Source organism: Eulemur rufifrons, chromosome 23 (genome assembly GCF_041146395.1).
Source record: "Eulemur rufifrons isolate Redbay chromosome 23, OSU_ERuf_1, whole genome shotgun sequence".
Lineage (NCBI taxonomy): Eukaryota > Metazoa > Chordata > Mammalia > Primates > Lemuridae > Eulemur > Eulemur rufifrons.
Genome location: NC_091005.1, coordinates 7,374,899 through 7,394,090, shown reverse-complemented (window position 1 = coordinate 7,394,090; position 19,192 = coordinate 7,374,899). Strand labels below are relative to the sequence as shown.

Sequence of the window (19,192 nt, the reverse complement as noted above, 5' to 3'; positions counted from 1 at the left end):
TGGGTTGAAAACATTTTAGCCTATTTTAGGCTCGTTTATGTACACTAGGAGTCTACAGGACATGTGTGCTTATTTAAGTAGCTAATCTGTTTCCCATTTATATAACATTAGCAACTGTATTCATTTATTTCTATTAATAAAAACACACATTCACACAAGACACACCCTAATTAGAGAATTAGGAAAGTACCACAGAAATATTACAAAATATAGGTTTCAATAATTACAAAAGTGAGGTTTAAGCTGTTATCTTTCACAATCCCCCAGGGCCTTTCTGGATGTTTTTCATAGTATTTGACCCCCCCCCCCCCCAAATTGTAATTGACTGCTCTTTAGAACACAAGTGCTAATTAACTTCTTAACACTTCTTCGCACAGCCCTAAAAGCCCAGCCTTCTCACTTCCCTGCCTTCTAAGGTGTCTCTTTGAGCTGCCTCCTAAAAGAGTTGTATTTCCCACAGTGAGTCTGTATTACTTTTTTAATTAAAATCTTGAAATAGCATATAACTTTTAAAAGGGTGTGAGCATCCTTTCCTCTTCCAAACTCGTGAATAGCACTTTTTCATGGGACAGAATGTGAAGTGGATTCCCTGCCCCATCCTCTGAGATGCTGAGTTGGTTTTCCAGCTAGTGAGACCCACAGGGATCTGCATTTCAGACACAGCTCCTCAGAGGATTCTAGTCCTGGCCTAGGGAATCATTCACCCAGAGCACAGCTGCATGGATACCCTGCTCCGGTTTTCCGACATACTGTGCTTAGTTGGATGGTTTCAAAATGCATCCAGCAAGTGCCTCCACATTCTGATCCTCAAGTAACTACTGACTTCTGTTCGTTTGTGCCATACAAAAACAAGATAGCATAACAATTAAATATATGCGATTTACCGTTTGTCAGAACCAGCTTCTGATTCCAGATCCCACATTTGTTGGTTACTGGAACCCAGGCTAGGGGCTAAACAGTTTCGTTTTTTTGTTGTTGTTGTTTAACGATTAGTATCTTTTCTCATTTCCCTTTGGTTATTTTCATTTTGTGTATCAACACCTTTTTTTTTTCTTTTTTACTGTTTTATTAACTATTATTATAAACATTACCAATGATATTCTATGCTTCTTAAATATTTGTTTATTCCCTCAGATTCCACTGCAAAAATGTTTGCCCATATTTTGAATTCTCTCTTCATGATAATTTCCAATATATATTTGTGTGTATGTGGGTGTGTGTGAGTGAGACATAGAGAGAGAATGTGTTTTCCTGGCTGGACTATTAGGGAGCTAGCTATTATAATTATGGCACAGATATTCATATAGAAAACACATCTGTAATTGAATAGATACATGAATTAAAAACAAACAGTAAGTATTCACTTAGGTCTTTTTTGGGGGGATATAAAAGTCATTCAAATGTATTTCTAATGTTTACGTAAGTCTAAATAAGATAATTATATTAAGTAAATAAATACTTGGGCTAGAAACATACTAGGTTTTTTATATTTGATGGTAATTGTCAGTATTCTAGTTAAACTAAAGACTAATATTTAAAAGTAAAAAAGGCAATTGATGATGGATTAAAAAAGGAGGTTAAAATTATACAACACACTCTTGAAATTTAGTGGCTATGCCCCCATCTGAAAGAGGGCCATGTATGAAGTTTGTATTTAATGATCATCCTGATTCATAATTATTTTCTTGGGAAATCTGGAAAGCTGCTAAAGGTAGCTTCTCTTCCCGCATGAAATACCGTTTTGAAAATATTTCTCTAGAGAATTCAAACACAAGAAAAGCCCAGATTCCACTGTTTTTAGACATTTCCCCGTGCTCCTCACTTCACACATTTACACTCAAACATGTACAAAATACTTGCTGCCGCATTTTTCTTTCTGCCTGGAGAACAGCTGTAAAGATATTAATTGTGCTTCAGTTATAAATGGATTGCCAAAAGGGACAGAACGGGTTGTGTATCTCATCAGCATGCCCTGTCTGGTATAAATAATGAGACAGGAACTTGGTAAATTGGAAATTTGTGATAAAAACGAGATGTGATATTATGAAGTCCCACCAATTCCTTCTTCTGAATACATCGATTTTTAAGGCACTCTGCAAGACTGCTAAATCAATGATCGTGTGTCACAACATGTTGGCTAAAAAGTGCTATATTACTGGGGTCAACTACAAATTAGCCCAAAGGGTAAACACTAAGGTAGTACAAATGTTAAGGAAAAAAAAAGTCGCAGATATTATAAAATGTAGTTGGAAGGGCACAGCTGTTGGAAAATATATATGGTCTTTTTCTTCTATTCCACCTATTTTTAAACATAGTAACTAGGAAGAATTGAAAAGAGTGGAAATAGAATCGAATCAAGTGGGGTACTTTATTTTATCATTTCAGTTATTTTTAAAACAAAGCTAGGCTTTTCTTTGATGTTTCCTCAAATTCTCTGAGTGTGTCTATCAAATCTGCTAATTTTTGCTTTTAACTTTCATAAGCACCGAGCAAAGTTGCTATTTCCCAGCATGGCATCATGATTAAAATTTAAAGAAATCTGGAAAAAAAAAAAACTGATATTTTCAAATGTGTTGTATAAATAGATCAGTGCACTTTGCATTGCATTTCAAACAAAATCCAATTTTGGAAGAAGTCTTAATTCATTGTGATTTAAATTTGAGGATTTAAAAAAAAAAAAAAAAAAACACCTCACCCACCTACACGCGGACGCATACACTGTTCATTTACTGTAACAAAATCAATATACTGAAATCACAGACTGCCTTTGAATTCAAGCTATTCATCACGTCTCTTTATCAGGAAGACTTCATTTACACACCCCCAGCCTGCTCTCCACCTTTCCCTAGTAGCAGGTTTCAGAGTCAATCTTTCCTGTACACCCAACACTCCTGGAACACACCAAGCTTACAGCCTATGCAGTAATGTTTTCTTCCATGCTTCTCCCCCCAGTAGGCTGTGAGCTAGCTCCCCAGTGGTCAAGAAGGACCCACATTGATCTCTGCTACCTACCCCAGGACCAAGAACAGTTTAATGGAATATTGCAATTAATAAGCATTTATAGAATGAGAAGGGACTAGGGAAGAAGAGTAAAGAGACAGAAGGCAAAAAAACAGAGAAATGAAAGAACAAGATGAATAAATGAAATATTAATTAATAAGTGTTAATAAATGAAGTATTAATTCAGTATTCCTCCAAACGTTTTATTATTAATAGATTCCTTAAGCATATGATCCAGATCAGATTTATCAGTACGTTTTCATGGCTAAAAGCATAATCGACTCATTTCTCTCTCTCCATCTCACCCTCCCTCTCTTCCTCCTCTTTCCTCTTCCACCCCCTTTGTTTAAAAAAACCTCCAGGATGTTGACAGAACCTTAATCATTTTGTAAACGCATTGCCTAGTATATTATTTTCTTTTTGCCAAGATTTTAATTAAGGCATGTAGCGTTTTGAATACATTTTTTTTTTTTTTCCAACTCTCTCTAGGCATGCACATACCAATGTCTCACTACAGGTTAAATTCCCCTAATCCAAAAATCCAAAATCCAAAATGGCTTCAAAATCTGAAACTTTCTGAATGCCAACATGGCACCGCAAGTGGAAAATTTCACACCTGACCTCATGTGATGGGTCACATGTATTATCATGTATAAAATTATCTTTTAGGCTGTGTGTATAATGTGTATATGAAACACAAATGAATTTCCTGTTAAGACTTGGGTCCCATCCTCAAGATATCCTGTTATGTATATGCAAATATTCCAAACTAAAAAAAAAAAAAAAAAAAAAATCTGACATTTGAAATACTTTTGGTCCCAACCATTTTAGAGAAGAAATACTCAACTTGTTTGTTCTTCTAGGATGTTTATTTGTGTGTTATGCTCCTTTTGTTTGATATAATGACATTTAACTTCTTCATATATAACTATACAAGTTCCTCCTTTTCTCTCACACATCTTTTAAGATGAACCAGGGAGAGAAAACGGGATATTTCTTGGCTGTACCTACATCCAGGAATGAGCTGATAACACCAGAGGATGGGGTTAGGAATTGATTTGGGTCAGCTGGATTCCAAACCCAGTGATTCATTTTTTTCGAGGTGAGATCTCTTTGCCAAGGCTAATTTTCTAATAATGGCCTCACCATGTTGGTTATTTGTAAGGATTGCATATGTGTGAAGCTCTTAGTTGTATTATTAGGTCTGAGACCTATGGGTAACCTTGACTATTTATGTTAAGGTAACTACACTTCAGACTTTACCTCCCTGAATTTGAGGAAATAACAAAACTGGGTTAGAGTAGTGTCTATCCATCCACTTACTGGCCATATACCACCATAAATTTGTTTAGTGTCTCTCAGCCTGTTTTCCTATATAAAAATGGAGGCAACAGTATCTGATTAATAGATATGATTGGAGTATAAAAATGACTAAGGGAAGGTAAAGGAATCGGCACAGTTTGTAGCACATAGTTGGAGATGATTAATGATATTACTATCCCAGTCCCTAGATCAGCTCCAAACTGATTAATCTGTTTCCTGGGTGTGTTTCTAGATTTGCAGCCCCGCCTGTGAACTTTTCTTGACTGAAGAAGAAGATTATATTTTTCTTCAATCTGATACCCTTCCCTAACGTTAATGTCAATGTCCCCCTAATAGTAATAACCTTTGCTTTAGCTGTTTATCTGCCCCTACTGTGTTCTTCAGTGTCTCTATCTCACCTACAGCATTTTATCACATCATTTGGTAGCTAATCGTTTAATTTTCTGCCTTCCCACTAGTCTGTCCTTTAAGAAAGCAAGACTCTTCTAGCTGCAGTGTCTTAAGTGCTGAAAAGAAAGCTTGACACATAGCAGGATCTCAATAAAAAGATGCTAAACTAACGAAGGGTCCAAATAGGAGATTAGCCCAATTTACCTTCATCTTAGCTACATGATGGATGCAGGATCGTATAGAATAGTATATTTTGTATGAGTTCGTACTTATTTTTTTTTAATCTCTTTGAAACTATAGTTCTTGTAATGATTGCAAAATTAAACCTGTTTGGTCTAGGATTTTCACTTCCCAGTAGCTCAATGACGAAGGGGCTTCTCACTTTGCCAGATTTGAAATTTGATAAGATTTTGTCTTCCGTATTCAGAAAGGGAGGGCAACCCAAGCCACACTATTATCATTTTTAAAAGTCCCCACTTTTACCACGAGAAGTAAGCTTATTCTAAAAGAATAAACTCTAAACAGTCACTATAGTAGTTACAGTTTTAATCTCATGCATCTTAGCCATAAACTCATTCTTCATCAAACATAAGGTAGCATGCCCTGGAGAGCCCAGTGGTGTGGTTCAACCAATGCCCTATGGAATTTCAGAATCAGAATATGAGAGGGTAGTGGTAGTCCCATCTTTTGGATTAAGAATCTGAGTCTTAATGGTATAAAAAATATTTTCTTGCTGTGTGAGACTGTCCAGTCATGGTTGTAGAATATGGGCTCAGTCTAATAGGATAATGTCAACAGAAACTTCTGACATTATAATTGTAGTATACACGTGTGTGTGTGTGTGTGTGTGTGTGTGTTTTCCACTACATCATACTGCCTTCAAGAAAATAAATTTAGCAGACATTTGCAGTTTCCTACAATAAAGAGAAACCGTGTGAAAACATTGCCAAAATAGAGTTTAAACATTATTAAGACAGAAATTCTAACTCCCCTGCACATTTTTGTACTCTTCATGTCTAACTCGGTACCTGGCACACAATACATGCAATGCAAATAGCCATTGTGTGAATGAATGGATTAGTTCATATAGTAAAATAGAAAGAATGAAGTTTCCCTACTGCAGTCCTCACATATTGTAGAAGGCACCTGAAGTGCCACCGGTAGCATCATTTTGCAGGGTCAGGATGAGTATAGCTTCCAGTCTAAGGTGTGTATGATGCTAGTTTAGTTGTCCATCATTTACAGGATTTTATTCCATAGGTAACAGATTAGCAAAGGCTTGATTGTTGGGAATAGGCAGGCTATGAAAAGAAAATACACTTTTTCTTCTGTTGTGTCAAAAAAGAGCCATCCTATTCTGAAAAGGCTTATGTATGCACATGGAACTATAAAACAGACAGCTTGTTTGTTTTCACAACCAGGCCTCCAATTGTCCTCATTATCTGTTTGCAAAAGCAGTGGGTATGCCACTATGCTCGCGTTGTTTGTGAGGGACGCAGAAGGTATGCTCCCCTGTGCATAGTAAACATGGCCGAGATTTTACAGTTACACAGTTTCGTACAATATTTCCCATTTCTTTCACCCAGTGCACAATACAGATGTTTGCTGGAATGATGCATGGGTGAATAGAAGATATCTGTGTGCTCAAATGCATTTTCTGAAGTGTTTAATTGTTTCAGAAAGTTCCAGGCTCATTTCAAAAACACAATGTTGAGTGTGTGTGGATGTTTCATTAAGTTACAAAACTGTTTGGTTCCCTAAATGCTCCAAAATAAAATATGGAAACTGAATTTTATTTCCCCAGTTTGTGTCCCAAATCATGGAGCCAGAGAAATGACAGGGTACATTTCGGTGCTGTCCATCCGCCTGACTGCAGTTAAGAATCTGTCCCTGTTCCCATAATAAATTCAATTTGGAGCATGTGGAATTTGGCAGCAACATTTTACTACCGACTGAGAGTTGGCACATGAAGAGAACACCCAGTGAGCAACAGTTAGGCCTTTGCAAAAAAAGACAGAAGAGGAACTAATCATTTAGGATTCCATTGTGTGGTATATGTCATGAAAGAGAGGTTTCTGAAGTGAAATGGTAAGCCCAGGCTGCCTCTGCCTCTTACTCTGTTGGCTTTAGCAAATGGCAAGATTGATCACCCACAAAACAGCAGGGTTTGATCTTCTGTTGTTGGCCTGACATCACTCTTCTAGTTAGCCAACAGCAATTTAGAGCAGAAGTTCCTATAAGGAAGTGGAATTGCTATCTTCCTGCTTATAGTTGAACAATCAGATGGTATATTTCACCATTTATTTCCACTAGCGCTTGGTTGGGGAGGAAATCTCCATATCTAGGGTTTTAAATAAAAAGCATTAAATATTACTGATCCACGTTTAATCTTCCTCATCCTATAAAGACCCCCCACCCCTAAGGTGTCCCTTGGAGGTCTGGATATTTGGCATGTGTCTTCTATAATTAAACAGCAAAACTGAAAAATGCTGGTAGAATTTAGGCCATGTTTCCTACTGGGGGAATTTGCGTGAGGCTGTTCAAGAGAAATGAATGTTGAAGACTATGGTATCAGTTCAAGAGATGTGGAGAAAAATGCATGGGGTCCCTGCATGTGTTTCTTAGTTTTTTCCTTAAGCATATCAGGTCTGTCATCAGTTGTAACTGAGGGGGTGAGAGGATGCACACAAATCAACAAACCAACAACCACAAAACCTGTAGGAGTACATACCAGTCAAGTACGGAAATGTCCCAGAACGTTGTGCCATAAAACTAAGAAATAAGATTTAGCAGGATACATTTAAAGCATCCAAGGCCAAAAGCTTCCTCTTCTAGTAAGGGATTATATAAACGTTAACAAGTTATGCAGGTCTTATGAAATTATTGCTCTGCTATTCAACAAAAACCCAAAAAAGGTTGTCATGGCAACCTGTGCCCCAATACCTATTATATTGCATAGGATGGCAGAAGTTGGGTTGTGGGTTTAGTTTTATTAAAATAAATGAAGGCAGTTGCATCATCGCTATGACCTGTTAAGCCTGTGATCTTTCGGATGTGTGAATGGTTAAGTAAGACATTTTCAGATGATAGTGCCAGACACTCTGTTCATGGATTGTATAAACTAGAACTTGGAATAGAGTAGCTAACAGGTCAAATCAAAACTTGAGGATAAGAGAAGTCCAGGAATACACATTTTCCTGAATTTCAGCTACTGCAAAGGTTCTACCTCTTTATTTTCCCACCTGCTATTGAGATGCTGATTCTCTCAAAATGTGTTGGCAAATGACTCCCTGCAAATAGCGTTTGTGTTCTTCTTATCATAAGAGTTTTAGCTTTTTCCAGTGTGCACATTTTTACGCTGCACCAAACCTTTGTTTTTCTTCTGCTGAGGGTGTCAGCACCAGCATTTTTCTTTCTGAATAATGTGCAGAATTGGTGTGCTGACTTGCTCATAAAAAAAAAGGATAGCCTAGCTAACAGAGCTACACTACCCAAACCCCAACATCTTATTTTCCCAAAGGCCTTTCGTCTTAGTTTTTCGGCAAACTGGAACCTCTAACCTAACAGTGTAACATCTTTGATGGTTCATTTTGCTTGTAGTGTTTACTGTCATTATGGAGAAAAATATGTGGGTCTTGCTGTTAACAGGAGGAAACTTTTAGGTGTGGCAAGAGGCGTATGGTACTGTGCGTCTTTTGTTAATTAAAATCCAAACAGCACTTTGGCAGATTTCACTAAACCAGGAAACTAAATGCAAAAAAGAAATTAAAAAAAAAAAAAAAAAAAAAACAGGTTTGTTAAAAGTAAAATTCACCTTGGAATTGACGTGTACATACTTGAGTTGATACTAGCAGGCTGAATGGTGAGAGGGGTCATTTTTGTTGACAACAGCTGGAAATACAACAGCTATATTATTATAATTAGGATCAGTATCAAGTTGGATTATAATAGGGACTTTCTTGGAGAAATGGCACAGTGTCAAATTTATAGTCACTAGCTAAATGAGTCTCTTGTATCCTTGACAAAGGGACAAAAACAGTTCCAAATGAAAACATAAACAGAGAATCCTGGTTGTTATATTTCCTGGGTATTACTCAGGGTTCTATTTATCACACACCAACACTTGCCGCTTTGAAGAAACATTATTCTGCAAGGTTTACACTTTTCAATTTGCCTCTGTGGTCTGCATTCTGCATGCATTTCCATGGAGAAGCCTACATTGCAACTTGACTAGCAATCTTTTCTGTGGCAAGATTAACCTCAAAGCATCCATTTTTCCCCCTATGGGTAATCATTTGACAAATGCATCCACAAAACCTTCACACATATCTATTCCAGGGTACAGGTGCATCAACAGTCTTGAATCACTATTAGGAGAAATATCATCCTTGACAGGAAGTAGTGCTGTCTTTTCATTTTCAAATGTCTAAAGTTGAAGAGGGATGTGGATTTCCAGGAAGCCAGACATCAGGCAGAAATATCCCGGATGAGTATGTGGGTAAAAGCTTGTCCTTAGCCCTGCTTTGATCGCAGCCCAACAGCTCATCTTGGCAATTGTGTGGGATTTGCATAGACTGGGAGATACAGCATTCATTATTCTATCCATTTTGTTAATAATAACATTGAGAAATTTGTACTGATGATGTGCTCGGTGCCTAGCCTCGTGCTTATTACATTAAACACTTTTTATTTTTTATCCCAAAGCAATGTTATTACAAAGAAGAAACTGATGTGAAATAGATTGGATGGAAGAATGTGAAATTGTGAATGTGTGTTTTCTTTTGGGTGATTTTCCTAACAAAATCACTTTTTTACTAAACATATGAACATATTGTTAAATTTGTGATGGTCTTTTTGTGTTTCCCCACAAATTTAATTCATAAAATGTATTACTATCAAAAGCATTATGCAGAGCTGTACATAATTATAAATGAAAACATCCACTATCACTAAAAATTATAAAAGACTTGTTTATTATTCAGTTTCACTTGTATGTGCAAATAATATAACAATAGTGGCAATAAGTTACTATCAGTAACTCTTCTATACTCTTTGCATGAATTAATATAGTGAATTATCTCCACAACTTGTGATGTAACAATAACTATCACCTTCCTTTTTACCGATTATAAAACCAAAGCTTAGAATAGTTTTGTTACTTGGCCAAGGACACATAATTAGTAAGAGTTAGAGATGAAATACCGACCAAATGTTCTGGTTCAAGACAGTTTGACTCAAATTTATTCTCTCAGCTGCTCTTCTGTACTTCATAGTATTACATTTGATCCTCACACACAAGTTTGAGGTTTTCAGGATAAAATTAATTATCTTTGTGTATGAAAACTTGAACCACAGAGCATTTGGATGATAGAAACCCGGCCACTTATTCCTACACCAGTAATGGTAATGTGATAGGCTTTCTCTCAGAATAAGATAAGATCAAGTTACAGTAGTCAACAGAAATAGATATGCTCATCATCAGTCTTGTAAACTCCTGAGAAAATATCTCTATTTTCCATTTAACATCCAATAGTTTCCATGACTCTTTATGCAGTATGAAAAAAATACTTCAAGTTAAATCGGAGTAGGAGTTCTTCAAAGTAATCATAATAAAAATTAATGTCTCTTGGGAAAAAAAGGATGAAGTTAAATTTTAAAAAGTTTTGTGCCCATTACAGACATTTTAAACTAGGCTTTGCATCAGAATTGCCTGAGAGGATTTAAAAAAAAAAATACTCCACCACTATCTCCATCTTATTGTTACATAGATCTGGAAGGGACCTCAGGAATCTATTTTTCCAAGGTTGAATCTAATACACAGGCAGAGTTAGTAGTTAGTGGCTTAGCATGTAGTTATTTTTATGCTAGGTACCTACATGTATTATTTTGTTTAATTCTCACAACAATCCTCATGTATACTGTAGATTTAAATCGAAGACGAAGGATGGGTTAAAGGATTTGCACCAAGAAACAGATAAGTGTTTCAAAAAAGTTAGAACTATTCTACATGCAAAACTATTAACTCCATGCTACTTTGTTCAAACACAACAAACAACCCCACGCATATGTATGATGATACTATCCTTCAGAAAATATTTGGATTTATTAATATTTTTTCTGTATGAAGGTATTCCTTAATTTAATCACCCATTAGAAGGTAATTTTAGTAATGACAGGAATTTTATTTATTTGTTTATTTATTTCAGGACATTATGGGGGTACAAACATTTTGGGTTACATGTTATGACTTTATCACACCCAAACCATGATTTGAGACATGACTTTTCCCCTCTACAATGCTCACCGCATCCATTTGTTGTGAGTTTACCCACCCCCAACCTCCCAATCCCTGAAGAATTTTACTACCCTGTGAGCACCATAGTGTTGATCAGTTAGTGCCAAAAGAAAACATGACGGGAATTTTTGACAATTTGTTTATTTTTCTCTTTCCAGTGCCTAGGCAGTTATTGGAACTCGATGTTCAGACTCATTAACTTAATATCATACTGAGCATTAAACCTTGACTTTACTTTTTTTCTGAGAATGTGTTATCAATAATAGGGGAATGAAATTTTTCCTTAAAAAGTTAAAGTAAATACACTAGACAACAAAACAAAACACTAAAGAATTTTTATATGGTCTTCTGCACGGAAGAGTTCACCCTTTTTCATCAGTGTCCGTTCTTTCAGTTGCTCTAAAAACTTTTTCTTGCTATTCATTCTTTCTCTTTAATATTTTTGAACTAATTTCAGACTTACAGAAATAGTTACTGTATACCCCTATCTCAGTCTATTTTGTGCTGCTTATAACAGAATACATAAAACTGGGCAATTTATAAAGAAAACAAATTTATTTTCTCACAGTTCTAGAGGGAGGGAAGTCCAAGACCAAGGCACTGGTGTCTGGTGAGGACTTTCTTGCTGTGTCATCTGGGAGGGGAGGAACACGGTGCCCTCACATGGTGGAAGGTGGAAGGGCAAGAGAGATGAGCTTCCTCTGTTAAGCCCTTTCATGAGGACATCTAATCCCATTCATGAAAAGGAGTGTTCATAGGCCTTAATCGCATCTTAAAGGATCCGCCTGTTAATACTGTCTCATTGGCAACACCTGAGGTTTGGAGGGGACATAATTATCATCAGTCTAATATAGTAGTACAAGGATCCAAACAAGAAAATTAGCATTGATATCCATTTTTTATTGTCATTACCCAGTGTTAATGTTTCATCCCCTGTTAACTGGACTACAGCTGTAACTTCATAACTAGCTTGGTCTCCTAATCTATATCTCTGCCTCCAGTTAAATCTGGGACCAGTAATGGAGGAGGGAGTAGCCCACAAGATAGGATTGATCTTTAACTGAGATAGCTTCTGTATGTGCTATAGCATAAATCCAACACTCCCTGTCTTGGCATTCAGATGTCCCCTATGTTTTGTTCTGAGTTTGACCCTCTAGCCTTAACGTTAATGATGGACTTCTTTCTGTCATCTTCCGTTCTAAATTTATTTGGCACTTTCATCTCACTATCTTCCTCTTACCTAGAAGGTTTTATCTCCATCTTATGGAATATTTAAATAACTATTAATACAAACATTTGTACTTCCATGTGTTTATTTTCACTAGCTAGCTGAAGAGTTACTTGCAAAAGTAAATATATAAATGTGTATGTATGTGTGTGTGTGTGTGTGTGTGTGTAGTGTATTTATATAGTTCCCAGTGTCTGGTGGAATGTGTTACACAAGAGGAAGCTTTAAGTGCATTTTTTTCTCACTGTAGACTTTGTAGAACCTCTGAGTCATTATTGTGAGCAGCAATTCCAATTTTGTAGGATTGTCAACTGTTCAATAAATATTATTACCTTTTCTTATATGGTGACTGTAATTCAATTTTGATTGGCAAGATCTTGCTAAAGTTCTACACTGTTTCAGCAAACACTGAGGTGTGCTACTCAGATACCCCTTCCTTCCCTTCAGGATGAAAACATTGTTCCCCCAGTGGCTGGGAGCGTTGATTGTTGGCTTAACACCAATGCTCCCAGCTACCATGTTGTGGTTGTCCTCAGCTTTTGGCCAAAGGCCAAGGCTCCATTCTCAGGGGAGTTCTCACATCCCATAACTGTTTAGTGCTAGAATATAGAGGCCTGGTCCCATTTTACTCAATGGCCATCCCAGCTCTGGAGCCCCGATGGAGTCCACTAAGGTCTTTGTTGTGACTGCATCTCAGCCAAAATGCTTCTGTCCAATCTTGTCCATTTTCACTCCCCCATAAATATTGGTCAGTGAACACTAACCAATAAAAATTCTGCAAGAAATCTTGATCAGAGTCTACTTTGCATGGAACTGATCTATGATACCTACTTACCATTTCTTATTAAATTAGCAGATACTTTATTCACTCATCCATTTATTCAGTTAGCAAATATATGTTCAATAACTATTAAGTGTCCAGCACTTACTGGATGAGGAAGACATTGGCCCTGCTTTCACAGGACATGATTCTTGTTACCATACCTGACTTCTCCAATTTCTGTCTATTTTCAGCAGTTCCCATAATTTCCCATGGCCTCTCATATTACTTGGCCTTTACTTAGGCTTGGCCTCTTGCCTGGAATTCCTTCCCTTCCCTTCTCTTGCCTAAACTTCACCTTCCCTTAATAGCTTAACTCAAATGTACCCTACCTTCGAAAATCCTCCCTGCCCACCCAGTCTGCACTGGGATAGGTGAGGGATCCGTTTTTGGTGCTGTTGCATTCACCTGAACCTCTGTGCATATTTGTCTGTTCCCTCCTCTTTCCTCTCACCACCAAATTTTAAACTTCTTGAGTGTAGTGATTTGGTTTATATATATATATATATGTATTCCACATCAACCAAGCTGTATGTGCTGAATTGTTGAATGAAGGAGTGAATAAAAAATAGAAAATTAATCAGAAAAAAAGGTTTTGATTCTATTATCCACAGACCTAATTACCTAGGCATGCTGATTAATTGGTGGTTATGATCTAATTTTATATTCTGAAGAATTAAATAAGATGGGATAAAATATTCTTTTGATATTTCTGTACAGCATTTTTTTTAGCAGCTGGTTTTTCCAGGTAGATTCAGTTGTGCTTTTGCAAGATTTAAATGCTGCATGCTATATTATATTATTAACCTTATGATTCATATTCCTTTGATACAATTCCTTTGCATATTCTCCAAGCCCACATGAATCTAATAGGTATCTTTAAAATGAAAGCTACAAAGGAATCTTAAATAATACAGATACTAAAAGGGCCATCTTTATATAGTACTCTAGCCTAGCAATACTCTTTCCTTTAAAAGACTTGATTGTAGTTGAAGTTATGACAGAGCAGTATATCTCCATATTTTTAAAGAGATTTCATTCCCTCTTTTTCCCCTCCACACACGGATTTCTGTGTGATACACTTGACAAAATTTAGCTTTTTTGAAAGAATAATGCATTAATTATTATCTTTTTTTCTCTTTTTTATTAGGTACATCGGTCACTAATGTAACAGCCACAGATGCTGATGATCCAGTTTATGGAAACAGTGCAAAGTTGGTTTACAGTATCTTGGAAGGACAGCCTTATTTTTCCATCGAGCCTGAAACAGGTTTGTGGCCTACATTTTGAATTCTATTTACCATATTTTTGCTTCAGGGAAACACTTTTCTTGGGATTTAGATTATGAAATGTCAGGGTTAAGTATTTCACTGTCTATATCAATAACATTTGAATGTGCAGTGTGAGTTACATGGTAAGCTCTACGATCATTTTGATACTGATTAAAACAAATTGTACAGCCTTTGTAGAAGATCATCTATTTAACAGATGGCTTAACATCATTTTTCATCCTGGAATAAAGGGAAAAATGTGCTCATATATGACAGTCTTAAAAATCAAATTTAAGCATAAATTCAATTACTTATTGACTATGCGATGCTTAACAAGTGACATTTATATATATTTCTAAGTTTCAATTTGCACGTCTATAAAATGGGTTTGGAACCTGCCTCATAATGTTATGATGAAAATTAGATGAAGAAGTAAATATCAATAAATATCAAACATGCAGTGCATGACACATGATAATCATTCAATGCATGTTAGATATTATTACATTTGCTACCAGATTTCTCATTGTAAAACACAATACTGATATCTACTTATTAAAGCTCTTATGAAGATACTGTTGTGACAAATACCCTGTGATCTACTCATACAGATTTTATTTTATTTTATTTTTTTATTCTGCTTTTTATTTCTTAGGTTTTTTTTTTTTAAATTTTTATTTCAGCTTATTATGGGGGTATAAAAGTTCAGGTTATATGTATTGCCCATGTCCCCCCATCCTCCCGAGTCTGAGCTCCAAGCGTGCCCATTCCCTAGACAGTGCACATCATACAGATTTTATAAACCATGAAATAAATTATCTAGAAAACAAACAAACAAAAACATCTTTTTCTTTTACTTATTTGGACATTAATTTTATAAAAATAAGTTTCTATAAATGAAGATGAATATTTTTAACTTTTTTATTTAAGAATATATTAAGAGAGTAAATCTATTTTGTCAGACTGTGGTAAATCCTACGGAGTTTTGTTGTAACTCATTTAAAAATTAAGAATATTATTAATTTTAAACATTATTATTAAGAACAATTATCACTAAAACCAATTTCTTTTATATGTATTTTTCTTATATATCTGGTAGTTTTGCCTGCAAATTTCCAAAGAGAAAATTTCAATGTACGGGCACATATGCATATATTATTATTTCTTTGATTCATGAGTGTTCAGCATTATTGAAATAAATTTCCATGACTTACCATGAAGTCAATTATTAATTAAATTAAAAATTTAAAGCCTTTCTTTTCTTTAATTCAAAGAGTAAAATCCTCATGCATTTAATAGTGAGAAAAAAATACATTTATATATTAAATAGGTCATGCCTTAAAATTGAATTTAGATTTTTGAAACAGGAAAGAACTCTTGTAAAATGCATTAATTAGAGGTATAGTTACATATCCTTCCTGAGCCAAGAAAGAAGTCTGTCTTAAACCTTATCTCATTTGTGCACCTTGATGACCCTGGGGAAGGGGCAGAGCAGGTGGTCAGCTCTGGGCTTTGAGGGGAAGAAAGTCTGGAGATGTCCTATTCTTTTCCCAAAGACACAGTGACAGAGTTGAGAGCAGAGTTGAGACTCACACCCAGGTCCTTAATTTCAAAGCTGCTCTCAGAATTCTCTGAACTTCCCTTTTCATATGCAATAATTATGGTTCAGGGGATTCTGTAAGATAAAAATGTGTCAGTGGCCCATGTGCAGTTGAGTAGGGTTCTCCTTTGCTTCTTGGCTCTTTGCTCTTTTTCACTTGGGTTTTTTCTTTTGTATTCCCAGTGCACTGTAGGTATTAATCTAGCATATATCCAGTGAACATTCACTATGTCCCAGGCTCTGAATTAACTATAGGGAGAAAAAAAACCACAATGGGTAGTTTTAACTTTCAAGTATCCATTTTGGAAAGCAGATTTTTTTTTTTCAACATAAATAAAGAAAGCATAGTAATGCCATTTAAATAATTTGTATTGTAGGAATAAATTACTATGAGATATATATAATAAAAGCGCCCTTCTAAGTTATAAGATTTGGGCAGCTTTAAGTCTCCTTGATATGTATTGTCATTTGCTCATTAAATATTACCGTCAGTATTTAATATTTATTTTTATACCCAGCATAGTGAATATCTATCTCAACACACATCCATTTTAGTTTTATTATTTCCAAATTGACAGATATAAAATTGTCTGCTCTTATATTTTACAACATTTATTCAGGCACTATTGTGAATAATGTAATGGGGAGAAATGATACTTAAAGAATTCACATAGTAGTTGCTTAATAAATGTGGGGTGACCGAAGTTGAGGTTTTTAACTAAAGCAGGCACAATGCAAATGGAAATGGAAGCTAAATTCAATAATCAATAAAGAGTCAGCCTAAGTTCTTTAGCTGAAACATAAATATGTATGAGTGAAATATAAACATTTTTGTGTATATGCCTGCATAATTATGCTTGAGTGTGTTCAGATGAAAGCAGAAATTGTTCGTTGTTTCCACAGAATTTAAATTTACTCTATCTCTGAGGACTTTTCTCTCTTTTTCAAACAGTTTTTGAGTCTGATATGAGTGTGTATGTGTTTTAGAGGAGAGTATAAGAGCCGTGCAGAAACAGCTTGAGAACATTGTTTAAAATTTTTGTATTAGAAAAATATTAAAAAAATGTATAAAGAACATTGAACATTTGGATTTTTAGTTCTATAAGCATATGGAAACTATTCTGTCTAGTGACCAAAAGATATATATCAGTTGGGACCTTTGGGAGGAGGTAGATGCTGAGGCAGATTTAGGAGGACAGTGACTTACTGGTTTATGAATGTGAAATATAAAAGAGGCAGGAAGTGGGCTTGGACAGGGAAGTCCTTCAGGTAGGTGCAGATCTGATACCCATGCTAGGAAAGAGGAGAGAAAATAGGATAAGGCAATTCAGATCTGACAACATCTTGGCCAAACCCATGGGATCCCCAGAACAAAGACAGGCTTTCATAAACTCACCATGCTCAGTCACTGGCCAGAAAGTCCTGGGAAGAGCAGGATCTGGCTTGAATCCTGAGGCTAAACCTGAAGGTACTTCAGCTGCAGCATCTCAGCTAACTACACTCCTTGTCAGAGAAATCCAAGCAGTGGCTTCTGTTGGCTTCTGTAACATGTATATCAACACAAAAGAGAAAACAAGTTTTTATCCTATCAAATCAGCAAATGTGATGTTCAAAACTATCATATGCAGGATTAGCAAGTGCTCGGTGAATTAACTGATAGTACGAGTTTTCATAGGCATATTGATTTTAAAAATGCATGCTGTGTATCAAAACATGGAGAATGTCAATTAGTTTTGACCCAGGAATTCAAATTCTAGCAAAATAAAGACAATATCAGGGATGAGAATACTTGTTATGTACGGCCAATATGCCTCTGAGAGTGTCTAACAAGGTCGCTCTCTGTGCATGACTTCAGTAACTCAGCATACCTGGGTCAGAAATTGTTGGCTGAATACCAGTGGACGTTACATTTATGAGGACTCATCCTCCAGTTCCTTTTTATACCAGGATTCTGATCATAGCAGCCAGGGTCAGATCTATAGCTAGAATGAGCAAATACTGTAACAACGAACACTCCCTCAACAGGCTACGTAATGTGATCACATTCATGATTTTTATAACAAATATTACCCATTCACCACTGTCAGCCCATCCTTGATGCTAGAATATTTTTAATAAGGAAAAGAATCCAGATCATAAGAGAGAAATCATTTATGTGTTTCTTTTTTCCTCCCAAGAATGCTAAGAATAGAACTCTGGACTTTGGAAGGCGTAAGGCTCTGCTGTCTCCTGCTTGTTACATTCACACTTTATGGAACTATTTTCTGTTGCTATAACATATCGGGGGAAGCTCCTTCTCTTGTTTTGGTTATCAGCTTTAGACCACAGAGAGATATGCTGTTTGTTCTGTTTCTTTTCCCTTTGAGCTTAACAAAATCAGTAATTATCTTGTTTATTGACTTCTTTATATATATTTTTTAAGTCAGTTCCCATACTAGAGCGTGTATGGTCCAGTAAAGAATGGGGCTTGTCTATGTGTTGATTTTGCATCCTTATGCCTAGAAGTGTTTGGCTCCTAGAAGTCTTTCGATAAGTACTTTGAAGGAAGGGGAGGGATGGAGGGTGGGAAGGAAGCAAAGACAGAAAGAAGGAGGAAGGAAGAAAGAATTAATAAAAAGAGAAAAGTTTTCCATAATTAATGCAGAAGATAGGAGAGGAACCAGCTAGCGAATACAGCTTGGTTTCCAATATATACTCCTTCTGTTTTTCTGATGGAAAGACACCATATTAACCTCAGATATGATTTTTTTTGTTTGAAATTCATAACATTCATGCCATTTCCAAATCTCAGACTATGTTTTAAGTGTCTAGGCAACACAATGCTATTCTGGTACTTGCAAAAATGAGCCTTGAGAATATAATAAACTCTTGCTCAGATTTACTTCTAGAAAATCACATAAGGAGATAGAATGGTTCAGGGACTACTACACAAGGAAGGAATGGTTATTAATGTCTTTCCAGGGGTCACTGTAGAGTACTACTACCACTATGAATAAAAGTAACAGTAATAATAAATGGAAAAATTATTGTGTTTGTACAGTCCTCCAGGTTTGACAGAGAGCTGAACCAAACTGTAGAGGGAAGAATTTTTATCTCCATTTTGCAAATGAACAAACTTCATTTCAGAGAGCATAAATGTATTCCCCACCTTTAGATAGATTTCTCTGCCAAATTGTAACAACAGGAAGAATAAAAAGAAGAACACAAACAATGACAACCTCGTTTATTGCACACTTGTTATGTTCTTGGCAATGTGCTGATTGGG

General features: G+C 35.9%; 1 protein-coding gene across 2 annotated transcripts in view; it reads left to right on the top strand.

Annotated features, from left to right (window-relative positions):
* CDH8 (cadherin 8) overlaps nucleotides 1–19,192 on the top strand; it is a 335,229-nt gene that overhangs the window by 141,225 nt on the left and 174,812 nt on the right. For both annotated transcript variants that reach the window (XM_069456431.1, XM_069456432.1), the window contains one exon: nucleotides 14,207–14,326. In XM_069456431.1, the coding sequence (XP_069312532.1) occupies nucleotides 14,207–14,326 (120 nt within the window). The remainder of the gene's footprint in view (nucleotides 1–14,206; nucleotides 14,327–19,192) is intronic.